The sequence below is a fragment of the Neoarius graeffei genome, chromosome 5 (assembly GCF_027579695.1).
Source record: "Neoarius graeffei isolate fNeoGra1 chromosome 5, fNeoGra1.pri, whole genome shotgun sequence".
Taxonomy (NCBI): Eukaryota; Metazoa; Chordata; class Actinopteri; order Siluriformes; family Ariidae; genus Neoarius; species Neoarius graeffei.
Window position 1 is genome coordinate 69,701,250 of NC_083573.1, and position 14,761 is coordinate 69,716,010.

At 43.0% G+C, this 14,761-nt stretch overlaps 1 protein-coding gene across 1 annotated transcript in view; it reads right to left on the reverse strand.

Moving 5' to 3' along the window:
• Positions 1–14,761, reverse strand: part of lars2 (leucyl-tRNA synthetase 2, mitochondrial) — a 101,341-nt gene that overhangs the window by 35,862 nt on the left and 50,718 nt on the right. The window contains exons 10-11 of the mRNA XM_060922316.1: positions 5,834–5,938; positions 3,684–3,799 (exon numbers count right to left, since the gene is read on the reverse strand). Of these exons, the coding sequence (XP_060778299.1) occupies positions 3,684–3,799; positions 5,834–5,938 (221 nt within the window). The remainder of the gene's footprint in view (positions 1–3,683; positions 3,800–5,833; positions 5,939–14,761) is intronic.

The window sequence follows — 14,761 nt, forward strand, 5'->3', positions numbered from 1 at the left end:
GGGCCAAATCACCCGTTCAGTTGCCAGAGTGGACCAAAACAATTCTGGCTAATATAACGAGTACGAGAATCACAAAGAAATATCCACGAACTAGATCGAAGGTAGCCAGACAGACATCCCTTCCAGACCCTATGATGGGTCAGCAGGAACCTGGAACACCATCACAGACTGATGATCCTGATATGTCTCGTCTATCTACTTTCAAACCACTTGTAATATCGACCTACAATGTGCACACACTCCACCAGAAAGGGAAGACCCACCAGTTATTCATGGACTTAAATGATGCAGGTGTTGACATTGTTGGCATTCAAGAGCACCGACTAACAACACAATCCCCTACTGAAGAATTATGGTCAGATGACAAGAATTGGGTCCTTATCTATAGTTCAGCCACAGACCAAAGACTTGGAGGTGTTGGTCTTGTAGTCTCGAAACACATATACAAGTGTTTACAAAGTGTTAACTCTGTCAGACAGAGAATATTGACTGCCGCATTCCATGGTAACCCTCGGCTTACAACCACAGTCATCTACGCACCGACCGAGTCTGCCAGCCCAGCAGACAAGGATGACTTCTACAGTACGCTTAAAGTCCAGCTAGATATGGTGAAGAAGCATGACAAGCACCTTGTTATTGGTGACTTTAATGCCAGAATTGGACAGGACAGTCACGTATCCCATCCAACAGTAATAGGACCCCATTGCTTCTACAGCAAGACAAACGACAACAGTTACCGCCTAGTGAACTTGTGCCAAGAACACAAGCTCCGTCCAGCACAGACAAGATTCCCCCAACCTAGAAGACGCCTCTGGACCTGGATGCACCCAGGTGGCTCCACTCATCAGCTCGACCACATTCTAATCAACGGCAAATGGGTGAACTCGTTACGGAACTGTAGAACCTACAACTCGGTAGAGTTGGATTCAGACCATCATATCCTAAGTATATTGCTCACCACCAGTCTCCGTACATCCAAAGGGAAACCATGCCAAAGGCCTAAGTTCAACTGGAGGAAGTTAAGGGTAGCCCAAACAAGGAAGGAATTTTGGATTGAGCTTTCAAACCGATTCAAGGAGCTTAAATGTGATGAGGCATCATCATCAATCACTGAGAGGTATGCCCAGTGGGAGAAGACTGTAGCGGAAACAGCAGAAAAGGTGGTAGGAAAATGCAAACCTTGTGGAATGCCCAGCTGGGTGTCAGATAAGACCCTGGAATTACGTGACCAGAGAGACAAAGCAAAGAGAAAATTCCTGCTTGCAAGGACCTGTCGGTCAAAAGAGACATGGAGGCAACTAAATACGAGCTTGAATGAGTCCTACGGGTGTGATGAACTTGCCTTTACACAACAACAAATAGAAGACCTTGAAGAAGCAGACAAAAAAGGTGACCACATCTCCACGTGGAAAATTATCAACTTAATCTCCGGCCAGAACAGAAGAGCTAACCAAAAGGTAAAGAAGCAAGATGGAACAGCCCCATCTAGCGACAACGAGCTTCTCACTGAATGGAGACAGTACTTTTCAGACCTACTGAATAATGACAGCAGACCAAAAACATCTGTTCTCCCGCCACCAGCCGATCAGGACCTACCCATCTGTGTCGACCCACCCACACTAGAGGAAACAGTCAAGGCCATCAAAAGCATGAAGAACAACAAAGCTGCTGGCCTGGACTGTGCAATCACTGCAGAAGCCCTTTGAGGGGGTGGAGACGTAATGGCAAGCACAATACATACATTCTGCTCCGAAGTTTTTGTAACACTTACCCCACCTGAGCAATGGACCACAAACGTCATAGTTCCTTTGCCAAAGAAAGGGGATCTCAGCCTCATGACCAACTACAGAGGGATTACCCTAATGTCCATAGCTGCCGAGGTCTACAAGAAGATACTGTTAATGAGGATAAGAGACCATGTTGACCCAATTCTGAGGAACAACCAGGCTGGCTTCCATCAAGGCAGAAGCTGTACCCAGCAAATACACATCCTACGGAGGATCATTGAAGCCTTTCAAACCCACCAACTGTCACCTGTCATCACATTTATAGACTTCAAGAAAGCATTTGACTCCATCAATAGGAATGTCATGTTTGCTGTTCTACGTCACTATGGTATCCCGGTTGTCACTGTCAATGCCATCAGTGTACTTTACAACAATTCTAAGTGTTGTCATGGTGGATTGTAACATCTCTGATCCACTCCAAGTCACCACAGGGGTGCTGCAAGGGGATGTTCTTGCCCCCTTCTTGTTCACTGTGCTCATTGACTTCCTAATGAAAAAATCAACTGAAGACACTGACTCCGGCATAGTTACTCATCCTCGTCAGTCTAGAAGATATCCAGCGAAAATCTTAAACGATCTGGATTTTGCCGACGACATCGCCTTGCTGGAGTCTTCTATACCTAAAGCACAGGCACAACTTACCAGAACTGCCGCTGCAGGTAAACAACTAGGCCTCACCATTAGCGTTCTCAAAACTGAGTATATGACCATCAACTGCAACCCACAGCCACCACTGGAAGTGTATGGTCAGCCTATTAAACATGTATCAAACTTTAAATATCTAGGATCCATGATGGCATCCAGTAAGAATGATTTTACCAGGCGAAGGGCACTTGCATGGACTGTTTTTTGGAAACTTCAAAAGATCTGGAGAAGCCCATCATTCCCCATCGCTACAAAAATCAAGCTCTTTAATGTCACTTGTGCGTCAGTGCTCTGATATGGATGTGAATCCTGGGTACTGCCGCTTGACATGGAGAACAAGATAAATGCATTTGCCACATCCTGCTTCAGAGTTATGCTGAACATTAAGCGCCTTGAAAATGTTAGCAACGCTCAGATATACAAGGCGACAAACACCCAGCCTCTCATCAAAAAAGTCAGATAGCGACAATTGTGTTTTATTGGACACGCCCTCAGGATGTCCGTAGAGGAGCCAATCAGGACATATGCCCTCTCCATCCCAACCCATGGCAAAAGACGCCCAGGACGTCAGAAGACGAGCTACCTTACCTACGTTCAGAACCTGCTGGGGGATGCGGAGGGTGACCTGACCCCCAATACTATTGCTGCACTGGCTGCTGACCGTCAGTCGCGGATGAAACTTGTGATCGACTGCTCTGCAGCTGACTGATGATGATGATGAACTGAGTGGATCTTTTAAATACTAAATAATACACAATCAGTGAATCAATCAAAACACAGCAATGTGAAGACTGAATAAATCAAGGCCTCCAAAAACAGCATTAATTGTGCAGCTCTAATTCACAGCATTTTTTTACCAGAGGCTGTTAAACATGAATCTGGTGTTACAACAGTGTTAAAAAGAAATTCTGGGCTTTGTGAAACACTAACTTGGTTTTATTTCCTCTCCACTGCTAGTGAAATCTGCCTCCAAGTCTTTTATGGAAGTAACAAGAAAACACGACATGAATTTTGACAAGCATTTCAATACATGCCCATTGCAACTGACTGACATGTTATGACGAATGAAATAGTCCGTTTCTAACCACCCTACTTTCTCATCTCCCAAGAACCACTTCTGTATGCATGACATCCAGTTACCAACTGTATCATTTCAAAGAATATTTCAGGCTTGGAAGTGAAGGGAGCCTTAAGTGAAGGAATGTGTCCGGGGTTGGTTTATTTAGGACATGGTTCACTTGGAGTGTGTACCTCAGCAGAGTTGATTAGAGTGTGACTTCCATCTTCTTCACTCTTCATTACTGATTCCCAGCTCACACCCAGCTCCTGGGCCACACGTGCATCCTCCTCACTGCTGTCAGGGATGCCTGCCACACCCACAGATTTTAATTTGAATCAGCATAATACATCATAGAATTATGATCCATATTACAATCCAACTCACTCCCTCACATTCACTCCCTCTGACTCGCATTCCCTCATGTATTCTCACCTGCTCACTCACATACACTCACTTGCTCACTCACTCAATCTTACATACTTACTCACAGGCTCACACCCTAAGTCACTGCCTCACTTCATCCTTGGGTCACTGCCTCACTTCATCCTTGGGCCGCTCCCTCCCTTGTTTTTTTATTCCCCCTCACAGGCTAACTCCCTTAGTCACAGACTTACTCTTTCACACAGATTCACAGGCTAACTTACAAACTGACTCCCTTGGTCACAGACACACCCCCTCACACAGAGACTCACTCCCTCATTCTCCCGCTCACAGGTTCACTCCCCTAGGTCACAGATTCACTCCTCCAAACACAGGCTCACTCCTTCATTCACAGGCCCACTTCCTCACTCACAGGCTTACTCCCTCACTCCCTGACTCACAGGCTTACTCCCCACCTCATATTCTCACTCTCTCACTCTTTCATTTACAGAATCCCTCTCCTAGTCACAGACTTGCTCCTTTATTCACAGGCTCACTCGCTGACTCATTCCCTCACTCACAGCCTTACTCCTTCACACACAGACTCACTCCTTTTGCAGGTGCACTCCCCCACTCACAGACTCACTTCCTCACAGGATCACTCCCCCACTCACAAGATCACTCCTTCATGCCATACCTCAGAGCATCACCCCTCACTCCCTGGCTCAGTCCATCACTCCCCACCTCTCTCATGTCCCAAATCACAGGCTCACTCCCTACCTCACAGGCTCACTCCCTTACTCCCCAAATCACAGCCTCACTCCCTCACTCCCCCACCTCACAGGCTCACTCCCTCACTCCCCAAATCAAAGGCTCACTCCCCACCTCACAGGCTCACTCCCTCACCTCACAGGCTCACTCCCTCACTCCCCCCACCTCATAGGGTCACTCCTTTATCTCACAGGTTCACTCGCTCAATCCCCAAATCACAGGCTCACTCCATCATTCCCCCACCTCACAGGTTCACTCCCCCACCTCACAGGCTCACTCCATCACTCCCCCACCTCACAGGCTCACTCCCCACCTCACAGGCTCACTCCCTCAATCCCCACCTCACAGGTTCACTCCCTCAATCCCCACCTCACAGGTTCACTCCCTCAATCCCCACCTCACAGGCTCACTCCCTCAATCCCCACCTCACAGGTTCACTCCCTCAATCCCCACCTCACAGGTTCACTCCCTCAATCCCCACCTCACAGGTTCACTCCCTCAATCCCCACTTCACAGGTTCACTCCATCACTTCCCAAATCACAGGCTCACTCCCCCCCCACCTCACAGACTCACTCGCTCAATCCCCAAATCACAGGCTCACTCCTTCACTCCCCCACCTCACAGGCTCACTCCTTCACTCCCCCACCTCACAGGCCAACTCCCTCACTCCCCCACCTCACAGGCTCACTCCCTCACCTCACAGGCTCACTCCCCAAATCACAGGCTCACTCCCTAGCTTCTCCACCTCACAGGCTCACTCCCCAAATCACAGACTCACTCCCTAGCTTCTCCACCTCACAGGCTCACGCCATCACCCCCACCTCAAAGACTCACTCCCTCATTCACGGGCTCACTCCCTTACTCCTCCACCTCACAGGCTCACTCAATGACTCCGGCACTCCCAAGCTCACGCCCCACTTCACATTCTCACTCCCTCACTCCTTCACACATACGGTAAGCTCATTCATTTATGCACACTCACCCACCCTCCTATTCACTCATGCTCACACACTCAAGATTTTACACAGAGGAGTGTTTGCAAGAAGCTCCTGAGTGAGACTAGCAGGATTCATGTGAAGAAAATTACACAGAACATGCTGGGGAAAGGTGGCATGTTTAGCAGTGTGTAGTGAATCACAAACAGCCACCACAGGGAAGACTACAGATGCTCTGTTAAAGAGGAAATTACTCACACATATGAATGCTCACCTATCACAGTGTCGAGGTGTCCCAGAAACTCAGTCTTAGCAGAGACGACAACTGGAACCTCACGCCTGGTGAATACGTTAAGTGCAGTGACCTCACTAATTGCATCTGTTGGTCAGAAGTTAATATATGAGAACTACAGTGATGTGTTAACACTCTCTCTGTCTGTGTGCGCGCGTCTGTGCGTGTGCTCTGCTACTAGCTAATTAGCTATGAGCTCTCCACAGAGCAGTTGCACATGGGACTCCTAATTAAAATCCATCCAGGCATGAATACAGTGAAGAAACATGTTTTATCAAACACCAAATCCAAACACATTAATTTTCATTCTAAGGTGAGTTTTAGCAGCTTGTACAGAGCACATTTAAAAAGCAGAACAAAATACACAGAGAAAAACATGGTAATAACCAGGCTTTATAATGTTGCTCTCTACTTTAGGTAGCTAGCTAGTGTTAGTATGACAGCTAAATCCAACACCCCAAAAGATACAGCGGTGCTTGAAAAAGTTTGTGAACCCTTTAGAATTTTCTATATTTCTGCATAAATATGACCTAAAACATCATCAGATTTTCACACAAGTCCTAAAAGTAGATAAAGAGAACCCAGGTAAACAAATGAGACAAAAATATTATACTTGGTCATTTATTTATTGAAGAAAATGATCCAATATTGCTTTTGCCACTCACAGATATGTATGTGAACCTCTAGGATTAGCAGTTAATTTGAAGGTGAAATTAGAGTCAGGTGTTTTCAATCAATGGGATGACAATCAGGTGTGAGTGGGCACCCTGTTTTATTTAAAGAACAGGGATCTATCAAAGTCTGATCTTCACAACACATGTTTGTGGAAGTGTATCATGGCACGAACAAAGGAGATTTCTGAGGACCTCAGAAAAAGCGTTGTTGATGCTCATCAGGCTGGAAAAGGTTACAAAACCATCTCTAAAGAGTTTGGACTCCACCAATCCACAGGCAGACAGACTGTGTACAAATGGAGGAAATTCAAGACCATTGTTACCCTCCCCAGGAGTGGTCCACCAACAAAGATCACTTCAAGAACAAGGCGTGTAATAGTCGGCGAGGTCACAAAGGACCCCAGGGTAACTTCTAAGCAACTGAAGGCCTCTCTCACATTGGCTAATGTTAATGTTCATGAGTCCACCATCAGGAGAACACTGAACAGCAGTGGTGTGCATGGCAGGGTTGCAAGGAGAAAGCCACTGCTCTCCAAAAAGAACATTGCTGCTCGTCTGCAGTTTGCTAAAGATCACGTGGACAAGCCAGAAGGCTACCGGAAAAATGTTTTGTGGACGGATGAGACCAAAATAGAACTTTTTGGTTTAAATGAGAAGCGTTATGTTTGGAGAAAGGAAAACACTGCATTCCAGCATAAGAACCTTATCCCATTTGTGAAACATGGTGGTGGTAGTATCATGGTTTGGGCCTGTTTTGCTTCATCTGAGCCAGGACCGCTTGCCATCATTGATGGAACAATGAATTCTGAATTATACCAGTGAATTCTAAAGGAAAATATCAGGACATCTGTCCATGAACTGAATCTAAAGAGAAGGTGGGTCATGCAGCAAGACAACAACCCTAAGCACACAAGTCGTTCTACCAAAGAATGGTTAAAGAAGAATAATGTTTTGGAATGGCCAAGTCAAAGTCCTGACCTTAATCCAATCGAAATGTTGTGGAAGGACCTGAAGCGAGCAGTTCATGTGAGGAAATCCACCAACATCCCAGAGTTGAAGCTGTTCTGTACGGAGGAATGGGCTAAAATTCCTCCAAGCCGGTGTGCAGGACTGATCAACAGTTACCGGAAATGTTTAGTTGCAGTTATTGCTGCACAAGGGGGTCACACCAGATACTGAAAGCAAAGGTTCACATACTTTTGCCACTCGCAGATATGTAATATTGGATCATTTTCCTCAATAAATAAATGACCAAGTATAATATTTTTGTCTCATTTGTTTAACTGGGTTCTCTTTATCTACTTTTAGGACTTGTGTGAAAATCTGATGTTTTAGGTCATATTTATGCAGAAATATAGAAAATTCTAAAGGGTTCACAAACTTTCAAGCACCACTGTACACAGCACTTTGAGGAAAGCATGCTGTGCACTGTGAGATTACTGTGGTACAATGCTTTTCCCTTCAAACAATCATATTACTGTTCTAAATAGTGTACCATTCAACCATTGGTGTCATTACTATTTAGGAATAATATTTAGCATGCATTGTGTGGCTTGAGACACAGCACTTAATTCTATCTGACTGTGTTTACTCACAGCCGTGAGATTAATCCGTGTGTGTGTGTGTGTGTGTGTGTGTGTGAGAGAGAGAGAGATGAGATGAGATATATACAGTGGATATATCGGTAAAAAGTGTACACACCTCATTAAAATTATTATGTTTTTTACATCAGAAAAACCTGAGACCACAATAAATTATTTCAAAACGTTTCCCAGCTTTAATGTGGCCTATAACCTGTACAATTCAATTGAAAACAAACAAATCTGTTAGGGGGAAAAACATAAAAAATAAAAAAAACCATACAATAAGCTGGTTGCATAAGTGTGCACACCCTTAAACTAATACTTTGTAGAAACACCTTTTGATTTAATTACAGCACTCAGTCTTTTTGGGTAGAAGTCTATCAGCCTGCCACATCTAGACTTGGCAATATTTGCCCACTCTTCCTTGCAAAAGTGCTCCATATCTGTCAGATTGCAAGGGCATCTCTTGTGCATAGCCCTCTTCAGGTCACCCTGCAGATTTTCAATTGGATTTAGGTCTGGGCTCTGGCTGGGCCATTCCAAAACATTTTGGGGTCATTGTCATGCTGAAGGATGAAATTCCTCTTCATCTTCATCTTTCTAGCAGACACATGAAGGTTTTGGGCCAAAATTGACTGGTATTTAGAACTGTTCATAATTCCCTCCACCTTGACTAAAGCCCCTGTTCCAGCTGAAGAAAAACAACCCCAAAACATGATGCTGCCACCACCATGCTTCACCGTGGGTATGGTGTTCTTTTGGTGATGCACAGTGTTGTTTTTGCGCCAAACATACCTTTTGGAATTGTGGCCAAAAAGTTCAACCTTGGTTTCAGCAGACCATAACACATTTTCCCACATGCTTTTGGGAGAGTTGATGATTTTTTTTTTTTTGCAAAATTTAGCTGGGTCTTGATGTTTTTCTTTGACCCTGCCCCATAGTCCAGCCAGACATATGGAGAATACGGGAGATTGTTGCCACATGTAGTACACAACCAGTACTTGCCAGAAATTCCTGCAGCTCCTTCAGTGTTGCTGTAGGCCTCTCGGCAGCCTCCCTGACCAGTTTTTGTCTTGTCTTTTCATCAATTTTGTAGGGACATCCAGTTCTTGGTAATGTCACTGTTGTCCCATATCTTCTCCACTTCTTGATGAGTGTCTTCACTGTGCTCCATGGTATATCTAATGCTGTGGAAATGTTTTTGTACCCTTCTCCTGACTGATACCTTTCAACAATGAGATCCCTTTGATGCTTTGTAAGCTCTCTGCAAACCCTGGCTTTTGCTGGAGGATGCAATGGAGTAAATATCTGGACTTTATTTGGGGTTAATCACAGTCATTTTAATTGATGGCAGGTGTGAACCCAAAACGACTGAATGCTGTAATTAAATCAAAAGGCGCTTTAACAAAGTATTAGTTTAAGGGTGTGCACACTTATGCAACCAGCTTATGGTATGCTTTTTTTTTATATCCCCCCCCCCAAGTCAAGTCAAGTTTGTTTGTATAGTGCTTTTAACAATAAACATTGTCGCAAAGCAGCTTTACAGAATTTGAATGACTTAAAACATGAGCTAATTTTACCCCTAATCTATCCCCAATGAGCAACCCTGTGGCGACGGTGGCAAGGAAAAACTCCCTCAGACGACATGAGGAAGAAACCTCGACAGGAATCAGACTCAAAAGGGAACCCATTCTCATTTGGGCAACAACAGACAACATGACTAACATTAACAGTTTTAACATGAAGTCAGTTTCGTTGATGTTATAAACTCTTCATTGATGGAAACTTGAGTGCAAAACTGTTCATGACAACTGCAGTCCTAAAGTTAGCAAGTCAACTGTAGTCCTCAGCCATAAAAGCATTACTGTAACTGTCCAGAGCGTCCTCCAGGTGTGACTTTCAACTGTCCACATGGGGCCGTCCTCCACAGGAGCGATGCGATGAGACTCCAATCAGACACAAGGTAGCAGGTCCGAGGAGCAGAAGAGGTCAGCATCTCGATCCCAGGACCAACATGTAACTCAGAGGGACAGATTTGGGGAGAGGGGAGAGAGAGAGAGCGAGAGAGAGAGAGAGAGAGAGAGAGAGAAAAAACACAGGTTGTTAGGTATGCCCAATGTCACCTGAATAAGTAGGAACAGTATACATATTGCACTGAGTACAAGCAGGGACTCTGGCAACTAACTATGACAGCATAACTAAAAGGGGAGAGCCAGAAGGTAACACAGGCATGAGGGAGCCCCGGGACATAAAGCAGCCACCCACTACACCGTCAACAAACTCGAGTGAGCAAGCGAGTGGGGGACTGACAGCATCCATACATCCCAGTTTACCAAAACACTATGTCTGAGGACCCTCCAGATCTACACCTTTACCTCATAAACACCATTAACAAAAGGCTTGGCTAAACAGATATGTTTTCAGCCTAGACTTATGTGCTGAGACTCTGTCTGATTCCCGAACACTACTTGGAAGGCTGTTCCATAACTGTGGGGCTTTGTAAGAAAAGGCTCTGCCCCCTAATGTAGCCTTCACTATACGAGGTACCAGCAGATAGCCTGCACCTTTTGATCCAAGTAGGCGTGGCGGGTCGTAGAGGACCAGAAGTTCACTCAGGTACTGTGGCACGAGACCATTCAGTGCTTTAAAGGTCAATAGTAGTATTTTATAATCAATACGAAATTTGATTGGGAGCCAGTGCAGTGTGGATAAGACAGGGGTGATGTGGTCGTATTTTCTAGTTCTAGTAAGGGCTCTTGCTGCTGCATTTTGAACTAACCGAAGCTTGTTTATGCACTTATTGGAACATCCAGACAGTAAGGCATTACAATAATCCAACCTGGAGATAACGAAAGCATGAACTAGTTTTTCCACGTCATGTAGTGACATTAAATTTCTTATCTTAGCAATATTTCTGAGATGAAAGAAAGCTATCCGGGTGATGTTATCAATGTGAGTTTCAAATGAAAGACTGGGGTCAATAATCACTCCGAGGTCTTTTACTGCTGCACGTGAAGAAACAGAAAGGCCATCCAGAGTTACTGTGTAATCAGAAAACTTACTTCTAGCTGCATGTGGTTCTAGTACAAGTACCGGTACTTCAGTCTTGTCAGAGTTAAGCAGAAGGAAGTTAATAAGCATCCAGTGTCTAATGTCCTTCACACATTCCTCAATTCTATTAAGCTGGTGTCTCTCATCAGGTTTTGCAGAAACATACAACTGTGTGTCATCAGCATAACAGTGGAAACTAATACAATGTTTACGAATAATATCACCCAGAGGTAACATATACAAAGAAAAAAAAGCAGTGGACCCAAGACAGAACCTTGTGGAACACCAAACTTTACCTCAGTATGTCTAGAAAAATCACCATTAAAATCAACATACTGATAGCGATCAGTTAAATAAGACCTGAGCCAGGAGAGGGCCGTTCCCTTAACTCCCACAACATTTTCTAGTCTATCCAGAAGAATGGAATGATCAATGGTATCAAATGCTGCACTAAGGTCAAGCAACACAAGCAGCGAGACACAGCCCTGATCAGACGCCAACAGTAGGTTGTTTACTACTTTAACCAGTGCTGTCTCTGTGCTATGATGAGGTCTAAATCCTGACTGATACATTTCATGGATGTTATTCCTATGTAAATATAAGCATAACTGCTGTGCCACAGCTTTTTCAAGGATCTTGGAGATAAAGGGGAGGGTTAATATTGGCCTATAATTGGACAGCTGACAGGGATCAAGGTCAGGTTTTTTTAATCAGGGGTTTGATAACTGCTAGTTTAAAGGATTTGGGTACATAGTCAATCGTAAAAGAATAATTTATTATTTTTAGAAGCGGTTCAATTACTTCAGGTATTATCTGTTTGAATAGATGTGTAGGTAAGGGATCTAGTACACAAGTTGAGGCTTTTGATGCTGAGATTAATGAAAGTAATTCAGTTTCTCTAAGGGGAGTAAATCACTCTAATTGCTGATCTGATACAGTTATGTTGTTAACTACCGGGTCACTTACATTGTCTGACCTTAAATTAGCAGTTTGAAATTTTTGTCGGATATTCTCAATTTTGTCATTAAAAAAAATTCATGAAGTTGTTGCTACTACAAACTACAGGTGTGCATGTGTCTATAGTGGACTCATTCCTGGTTAAATTTTGCGACAGTATTAAACAGGAATCTAGGCTTATTTTTGTTATCTTCTATTAGAGAGGAGAGATATGTTGATCTAGCAGCACTAAGAGCTTTTCTATACCTCAGGAAGCTCTCCTTCCACGCTAATTTGAATGCTACCAATTTTGCTTGATGCCATTTACATTCCAATTTTCGAGTGGTCTGTTTTAAAGTGCGAGTGTCATTATACCAGGGTGCTAATTTTGTGTCTCTGACCATTTTCCATTTAAGAGGAGCTACATTATCTAAAGTATGGCGGAACGTTGACTCTCAGCATTCAGTTGCCTGATCAAGTTCTGCAGGGGCTGACAGTGAAAGTTGATAACTCTGGGAGATCATTTATAAAGCTCTGTGCAGTAGTTGACGTGAATGTATGTTTAATACAGTAGCGTGGTGAGGTGCATATATTATTACTTAGACATATTTTGAATGAGATGAGATAATGATCTGAGATAACTTCAGACTGTGGAAGTATGATTATATTTTCTACGTTTAACCCGCATGTTAGTATTAGATTGAGGGTGTGACCACCATTATGGGTCAGTCCTGTGACATTCTGATTAACCCCTACTGAATCTAAAATGGACACAAATGCTGTTTTCAAAGGGCCTTCTGGGTTATCGAAGTGAATATTAAAATCTCCGACAACTAAAGCTTTGTCTAACCAGATCTGAGATAAAATCTGCAAATTCAGAAAGAAACTCAGAATATGGCCCCGGGAGCCTATAAATAATAAGTAAAGGAATTAACTGAGTAGACCTATTTTTCGAGGCTACATATATTATATTAGTTTGAAGAACTTCAAATGTATTAAATTTATAACTAGGTTTTTGTGTTACACCTAGATAATCATTATAAATAACCGCGATGCCTCCTCCTCTTCCAGTTAGACGAGGCTGGTGTATATAACTGTATCCAGGCTTCATTTAATGCTATATATTAATTTGGCTTCATCCATGTTTCAGTTAAAAAAAAAAAGTACATTAAACTCCCAATCAGTAATAAGTTCATTAACCATTAGCACTTTAGATGCAAGAGATCTAATATTTAATAGCCCCACCTTTAGATCAAAGGTGCTGGCAGCGGCTGTACAGTCAGTATGATCTAATTTTATATTGATTAGTTTACTGGAACAAACTCTCTGAATATTTCTACTTTTTTGTTGAGCTCGGGGAACAGACACAGTCTCAATGTAGTGGACCCTGAGTGACAACTCTGTGCAGCTAGCAGACAGTCGGTTTAGCCTGTTCAACAGTCAAACTGTTCAATTGTCAAAGTTCTACTTGGAGGTGAGGAAAAGTGACGGAGACTTTTACAAGAGGACTTCACTCGTGGACGTCACTCAAAAAAGCCCTTTTGTTTTGAACAACTGCAATTGAACAATTAACTACTACCAAAAGTAACTTTGAACTTGAACTGTCAACCTGTATATAGCTTGTATATAAGTTGGGTTGTTGTTCATGCTTTTTGGATTTGTACCATTTTTATTGTTAGAACTTTGACTTTGTACATGTACTGTACATTGGATTGACAGATTGATTGCAATCAGAATCAACATTCAATATTGGTAAGTTTCCCCCCCTGTTCTTAACTTTTTGTAAAATCTATAATTGTTCCATTGAATAATAATAATAATAATAATAATAATAATAATAATATTGGCTGGCTTTTTTCGTGGTACATCAGATGTATTCCATTCAGCCAGCATGATATTGAACGAGTCGAAGACTCCTTCAATATCATGCTGGCTGAATGGAATATATCTGATATACCACGAAAAAAGCCAGCCAATATTATTTAAATGCGTCACTCAGATCCATGATGTACTTCATATGAAAAATTGCAAGTTTTTCAACACGAGAAGATAAACTTCATATCGTGAAGCAAACATGTGATTTTCTTTTTATCATATAGACATTCAGAAACAAAATTTCCCAAATTTATCAAAACAATTCATCGATTTCCTCACGAATGACATATAGAGATTTATGTCATGGTTTTGGTTCCCGATCTCCTGGATGTAGCTCGTATGAAAAATACAAGTGGCATATTTCCCAGTAAAACACTCGGGTCCATATAATATATCGTGTGTATGGTTTCTGGTATTAAACAGGAAGACAGCTGTACCCTTTACAATGGTCACTGTAGCACTTTCTTTGGAAATAATAGCAGTGTTTTACTTATATACAATGAAACGCCTAGAGCTAACAATTCAATTTATAGCTCAAGTATCCAAAAACTACTGACAAATTAAAGACTTGAAAATCTGTTGCTACGACTCCTTTTATCCTGCTAATCTATATAATAAGCAGCAAAGTTTGTTTGTCTTGAGCTAATGTCGCCATTTCTCGATGGATTTTTACCAAATTTGGCAAGTAGGTACGGGGATGACCCGGAATTTTGCAGATATAAACAAAATTCATGCACGGGCCCCAGGGAGGTCCCTGGGGGGCACAACATCCACCCACCCCATCCCTCAAT